Raw genomic sequence first — 7,468 nt, 5'->3', positions numbered from 1 at the left:
ATCTTTCCCTTCAAGGCTCAGGGGTCCAAGATTATCTTCTGTGTCTGTGTTAATTGGTTTCCCTTTTCTTTGTTGAAGAGGGTCTGTGCAGTTCTTCTGCCTAGTCCACCATCTTGCCAGAACTCGGCAACTGGTTTTTTTAAATGACTTACACGGTATTCATGTTCTAACAACTTACTAGCTATTTGAAAAATAATAAACATAAATTGAAAGAAAATATTTTACTTAATTCTTAAACAGTTGCTACTGGGATGTGTGTGACCACTAAACAGTTTGACTACTCAAACTTCATATCCTGTTCACATTGATTTTTGATGGTGCTTGCTTTATCATAGGTTGTGTATACATTATTTGCCTTTGGAAGAATGCATGAGAAGCTGATGATATAGGTTACCTCTCAAAAACCAAAACCAAACTCACTGTAATTGAGTCAATTCCAACTCATAGCAACCCCCTTTGGGTTTCCAAAGCAGTAAATATTTACAAAAGTAGATTGCCTAGTCTTCCTTCAGCAGAGTACCTGGTCGATTTGAACTGCCAGCCTTCTGGGTACCAAATGCCTTAGGTACTATGCTGCCAGAGCACCTTTGATTACCTTTAGTGAAAGGAAATGGGTGAGAGATAGTCTTTTCACTGAATATCTTTTTATTCATTTTGAATTAACTATGTAGTATATTACTTATTCAGAAAATAAAAAGTAAATTAGAAAAAAAAAATAATACAATATAGTTTCACCACTAATACAGTCTTGAATTTATTCATCATTAATAATCTATTAAAGCTGAATAATTTCTAGGACTAAAACTATATTCCAATAAGCTAATGAAGAATCAGGATTGGACATTTGATGCTTTAAATTTATATTCTGTTTTGTTTCTTTCAGGATTTAGAAAATTACATATTGGAACTTATCCCTACTTTGCCACAATTAGATGGGCTGGAAAAATCCTTTTATTCTTTTTATGTTTGTACTGCCGTTAGGAAGTTCTTCTTCTTTTTAGACCCTCTAAGAACAGGTAAAAGAAAATCTTATCTAACTTAGAAATTGCAAGAATATTATTATTTCTAAATCCCAATAAGTAAAGTCTTGAAAATGTCATTTCAATTATTTGCCTAATATGTCATTGTCTTTAATAATCTGGTGAATTTCACAGGAGTAGAAAAGTACTCAAAATAGCAACAGTGCCTTAGTGTAGATTTAAGCTTTTTTTTTTTTTTATCATTTACTGGCATCAACGAGAACCAGCTGTAACAGTGGGACTGTCATCTCACCTATCACAATTTCTTCACCCCTAAAGTGAAGAGATTTGAATGAGGTAATCAGTCATTAGGCTCCTTCCAGTTATTGTATAATTGGCTACCTTTGATGTGTGATATGCTGAAGGATTATTCTCTTTTTGATTAAAAGTATGCATTTGGGGGATATAAGAACCTTTTAATCATGATGTATTTGTTCTTTCTTGAGTAAACTATCCTAAATAGGGATGAGAATAGTGATTTGGCCTCATTCACAGTATGCTTTATCAACCTCCTAACCTACTCAGATGTCAAATATGTGTAACTGGGGCAAGAGAAGGCCCAAGTCAAAGGATTCACTTCTCCTTTTGTTGTTGAACATCCAGCTTGGCCCGTCACAGTATTCTCCTACACTGTAGGCACATATACATCTTTTCTCTTTAACAGCTTACAAAATAACAACAGCTAACAGTTTTTACTTTTTTTCATATACCAGGCACTATGCTATGCATTTTACATAGACTCTTTGATTTGTTCTTCATAACCCCAGGAAGGAGGTGCTGATAATTGTTCCACATTTTATTCATGAGGCAACAGAGACTTAAATAGAGTACATGTCTAAAAGTGGCATTCATGCCACATGTCTGCTCTTAATCATGCCTCTACTGCTTGCTATTCCAGAACCTTCTACAGAAAAATATGAACATTATTCTTGTTTGATTATAAGTAGTGTCATATCCATATTAGCAAAATATTCAACACAGGATTTTTTGGAAGTAGTATCCTTGTAATTTAGAAAGGATTTGTCATTTGGATTTATAGAGTTTGGGGTATGCAAATAATCATACAAGGAGAAATTTTATTAAATGTTCTTGCAGACTTGGAATAAGGACTTTAGAGCGTGAGAGCTCAGAAGTTTTAAAATATCATTTGTATTATACCTCTTCTAAAATAATACCTTTTAAAATTGAGTTGTTCTTGTTTTAAAACTGAAATTAAGTAATTGTGTTTCCTTATGTTCTATAAAGGGAAGATAAAAATTCAAGATATTTTAGCATGCAGCTTCCTAGATGATTTATTGGAGGTAAACATGTTTTTTGTTTTTTAAAATTAATTACTACTTGACAGTAGCTATCCTCTAATTATATCTCTCTGTTCATTTAGCTGAGAGATGAGGAACTGTCCAAGGAAAGTCAAGAAACAAACTGGTTTTCTGCTCCCTCTGCCCTGAGGGTTTATGGTATGTTCTTACCATAATGCTAAAATATATAAATTATCCATTCCTCAGTTAATTGGTTTTCAGAGGACAGACTTACCCATAGGTTAATTTACCTTAATATCAAAGTATTCTAATTACCTTAAGATCTAGTACTCACGATTACTAAAGCTCGCTTGTTGAAATACCAATGCATATTTACTTTGGTAAACTTTTTATAATTCTTTTTAAGATACTACACTTTCTTACTTTCAGATAGAACATACAGAATATAATGTGATCCTTCCTTGTTGGCTCTGGAGCATCATATGAACATCAACTATTACTGGCTTGTATTCTGATAAAAATTCTGCTCTCAGGCCACAGAGGAAAGTGTTCTAAGGCCGGGATTGCTCTTTTACTGATTTGGTTCGTCTGCTACATGTTTTTTGCTGAGTGCTTCTTCTGACTCCTTTGTACCATCCTTTTTTTCTGCTTTCAAGTGCCAGCATCAGTGCTTTTTGTTACTCCTAACCTCCATCCAAACTGGGAGAAGTTCTAAAAGATTTTAAATTAGAAATGATAATTACAAAGTGAAATAGCTCAAAGATCATGGCCTTCGTGTCTGTTTTTCTTAGACTGTTTGTAGGTTAATGGTTGTTCTGATCAAGATTGCAGGGATAGTTGCTGTTATTACAGTAACAGTACTACCCTTGCTGTAATTAGTTTGAAAATCAAAATATTAACCAATAAAAAACTTTTTGCTAACATCTGTCCTTTTGTCTTTTTTTAATGCAAGTTTATTTTGATCACAAGTGTCTTTTCTTATCTTTCTTCCCAAGGCCAATATTTGAATCTTGATAAGGATCACAATGGCATGCTTAGTAAAGAAGAACTCTCCCGCTATGGAACAGCAACTATGACCAATGTCTTCTTAGACCGTGTTTTCCAAGAATGTCTCACTTATGATGGAGAAATGGTAGGAGTTTAAAATTCCTAACACATTAAAAAAATTTAGGCTCTCATAGTTCCCACAAGCCCTCCTTTTCTTGATGTGATACCATATTATTTTTATATCAGTGAGTAATAGTATCTTAAGGAACCTTGGTGGCTCAGTAGTTAAGTGCTCAACTCCTAACCAAAAGGTCAGCAGTTTGAATCCACCAGTTGCTCCTCAGGAGAAAAATGTGCAATCTGCTTCCGTAAAGATTACAACCTTGGAAACCCTGTGGAGCAGTTCTACTCTGTCCTTTTGGGTCTCTGTGTGTCAGAATCAGCTTGACAGCAATGGGTTTGGTTGTATAAACAGTATCTTGAAACATATGAACAGATCAAATTATCTGAGATTCAGATCCTTTGATCCTAAGAGAAATTTGCTTAAAATTTTTATTTCCTTTATGGGCTCAGAGTAAGTAGGAAAGTTTAATACTTTGTTCATTATCAATGTACCTATTGTGGAGGAATGTGAATAGTGAAAAAATTATCTGATAAACTGGTAAATCCTGTTGACTTTTCATATAGGTGGTACAGACTTAAATATGTCAGTGCCTTATTTGTCGTGGCTTAAATCTAAGAATCAGGTTGTATTACTCTATATAAGAGGCTCTGTAGGTAGCTGAAAGGTAAATAATGTGATATGCAGTTGTCCTTTTGTCAACTGTTATGCAACATACTTAAAGAAAATTGTAAATAACATTTTAAATCACCATTCTTGCTATTAAAAATGTATTAAGGATCTGATAAATTTTCTAAAGCAAATGCTTAAGAAACAGTCATATTGTCAGAAGAGAACAGGGTTTTAGGTTTTCTCTTTTAGCTATAATAGCAGTTTGCTAAACATCATTTTTAGCCAGTTTCAAATGAAGAGGGGAGAAAAGGCACAGAACTGCTTTATGACTCCTACAGCTGTTGACAGTTGACAGGGAAGCGCTTGTAGTATACTAATGCTTTCTGTGAATAAAGAAAACTGGAAGCCACAACTGTGAGTGGAGCTAGACCGTGATGTGGCTGTGTTTCTTTAATGCTTTATACTTCAATTTATGCAAAAATTCTTTATTTTAGCCTACAAAATTCTTTCCAAAAATACAAGATTTTTACTAAGAATCCCCAGTAGTCTGCTTATTTTCAGCCTGCAAAAGACGTAATCTATAAGTATCCCTTTGATGTAGGGAAAGCCATCTGTTCTCTTCTTGTCTTTCTAGCTCAGATTTGCACCATTTTACCTCTTTTTGCATTAGAACAGTTTGAGCTCACTGTAGAATATCTGGCAGACTTGGGGTTTTCTTAAAACTATCCTTATTGGAAATCATCTGATTTTGAAATTTTAAAATGTTTCAAAATGGCTCCTTAAATTCAGTGTTCTATTAGTTCTGGATAATTTTTTTTTTTTAATGACTATACCAAAATGAAGATACAAATTTAGTGGCAGTGTATACCTTAGTCACTGTACTCAAAATACCCTCAAATCATCAGATATTCACTTAAAAATTAATTCCAATTCAGGCCTCTAATAAACGTCATTTCTTTTTCATAGGACTATAAGACCTATCTCGACTTTGTTCTTGCATTAGAAAACCGAAAAGAACCTGCAGCTCTGCAATATATATTCAAACTGCTTGATATTGAGAACAAAGGATATCTGAATGTCTTTTCTCTTAATTATTTTTTTAGGGTAAGTGTTATTCATGTAAGATACTTTGTACCATTTGGTTTAAATTACCTAATGACAGTTTTGCATGAGTTGTAATTATTTTTTAACTTAAAACCCTTCCATATAACACAATTCAGAAGGAAATCAAGATTTAAAATATGAATGGGCTAAATCAAAGCTTGATTTAGGATGTAACTCCAAATCAAACCCACTGCCATCAAGTTGATTCTGACTCACAGTGACGCTGTGGGACAGAGTAGAACTGCCCAGATTTCCAGGTCTGTAAATTTTTACAGAAACAGTTTGCCACATCTCTCTCCTGCAGAGACACTGGTGGGTTTGAACTGCCACCCTTTCCGTCATCAGCCAAGCATTTAACCACTGTGCCACCAGGGCTCCTTATAAAATCCTATGGAAGCTTTAATTAAACAGTTCAGGAAACATACCTCTTTTCCACAGAAGTTTACAGACTTATGTGGTGCAGATTCTTCTAATTGTTTTGGTATAAAATAATAAAGTAAAAAGTAATTTAAAAACTGGCCAGAATTGGGTGCTTCATATACTTGGTGCCTTAGTTGGTCTGAGATGAATTGTTAAGTGAAAATTGATTGTATTTGATAAGTATTCATACACCCAAACCCACTGCCACTGAATCAGTTCTGACTCATTGTGACCCCAGAGGACAGAGTGGAACTGTCCCATGGGGTTTCTAAGGCTGTAAATCTCTATGGAAGCAGACTGCCTCATCTTCCGTGGAGTGGCTGGTGGGTTCAAACTGCAGTCCTTTTGGTTAGCAGCTGAATGCTATATAACAGGTGTAAAAGTAGGAATGTTTGCCTTTGTAAGACAAAATTATTCCTTAGTTTGAATAGTGACTTTTCACTGAGTGGAATAGTTTTGTAATAACCCACTGTATCATCTTATTTCCATAGCTAATTTTTAGAAGACTGTGATTTTTATCAACAATAAAGATCAACGGGAGGAAATTTTTTTTAAAGCACTAAAAATGACATTTTCACATCTTTGTCATTGACCATTGTTCCCTAATCCTTTTTCTTTTTCATTTTAAAACATTTTTGTTATCTTTAACTATTTGTTTGCAGTATTTATCCTTATTAGTTTCATAGCATATTACTTTATAATTTAATGGTAAATTCCTTAAAAGGCTTTCCATTATGAATTTTTAGGTAACAGTGACTATAAATATTATAAGAAAAAACTACAATCTGAGTATTAGAATACTTTTAATTGAATACTATATGGGCTTAAATTAATTGCTAATCTGAGAGGATAATACAGTCCATCACAGGTACATTCGTACTTTCGACAAACCTATTAATTGAATATTCAGTTGCAGAAAAAGTGTATCTTTTGTAAATTAAATACTCAACCTTTTTTTATAAAGATTTCTTTTAGTATCTTCTAAGAATATAAGTTTTATTTACAAAATACATTTAAAGTATTTCATAGATGTATCAATTTTATCAAAGTTTCTATTAAGGTTTGGTTGTATCGACCAAGGTAAAAAGTTCTGGCACTGAACCTTGTAATCCTGGGCTGTTTTTACATCTGTGAATGTAGAGTCTTTTTACATCTGTATGCTAGTGATAAAGCGGGGCCTGAGCGGTGCACTCTAGATCACACCATTTAGGTCTGCCATTCTGCTTACAGGAGCCCAAAGTCTACTTACAGATTCTGCTCTAGTTAAAAGAGATTCCCTTTAGATATTCTGATATTGGTAGTGCCTTATACAGAGTAGACTACTGAATATTTATTTAGTTAGATATTTACCAAGAACTGTGAGCTTCACATTTCCATAGTGAATTATAATCACCTGAAATACTTATTAGTCTAACTGAATCACAGTATTTCCTTCAGTTGATTTTTTTTTATAAAGTTTACAAAAGAGAAGAATTCAGGGAGGTCAGCCTCCATTTTTCTTTCAAGTAGAAGTCAAGGTATGAGATGGGAAGAAAGGGTGGATTGGGAACTTAAAGAGTAGCAAAGATATGAACAGTGTTCATAGAAAATGGCAGAAGCATAAGAGGATAATTGCTAGGCCACACTGAGGGCCCACTTGAGGTTGGAGATCATGCCCATGTTAATAGCAGCAGTCTGCATTCTTGTATCATTTTCTTCTAATTTTTTTTTTTCTCTTTAAAAATTTGTATTTGTGAAAAATAAAGGCAGAACACCTAGGAGTCAAACACAGAAAAAATACAACAAACTCAAAACACTATTAAATTGTGAAATGAAGATGAATCTGAAGTAGAAGTCAAGCAATATAAAGTACCACCTTTTTTAGGAGACTATTCGGAGCTCTGGTGGTGTAGTGCCTAAGGCACTTGACTGCTAACCAGAAGGCTGGTGGTTCAAACCCACCAGCC

At 34.0% G+C, this 7,468-nt stretch overlaps 1 protein-coding gene across 1 annotated transcript in view; it reads left to right on the top strand.

Annotated features, from left to right (window-relative positions):
• Positions 1–7,468, top strand: part of PPP2R3C (protein phosphatase 2 regulatory subunit B''gamma) — a 51,813-nt gene that overhangs the window by 41,991 nt on the left and 2,354 nt on the right. Inside the window, exons 7-11 of the mRNA XM_007938545.2 lie at positions 884–1,016; positions 2,265–2,320; positions 2,401–2,476; positions 3,274–3,410; positions 4,965–5,102. Of these exons, the coding sequence (XP_007936736.2) occupies positions 884–1,016; positions 2,265–2,320; positions 2,401–2,476; positions 3,274–3,410; positions 4,965–5,102 (540 nt within the window). The remainder of the gene's footprint in view (positions 1–883; positions 1,017–2,264; positions 2,321–2,400; positions 2,477–3,273; positions 3,411–4,964; positions 5,103–7,468) is intronic.

This window comes from Orycteropus afer, unplaced genomic scaffold (genome assembly GCF_000298275.1).
Source record: "Orycteropus afer afer isolate SDZICR_OR568_19922 unplaced genomic scaffold, OryAfe1.0 scaffold00051, whole genome shotgun sequence".
In the NCBI taxonomy this organism is placed as follows: domain Eukaryota; kingdom Metazoa; phylum Chordata; class Mammalia; order Tubulidentata; family Orycteropodidae; genus Orycteropus; species Orycteropus afer.
This window is presented reverse-complemented; position numbering and strand designations above follow the sequence as displayed.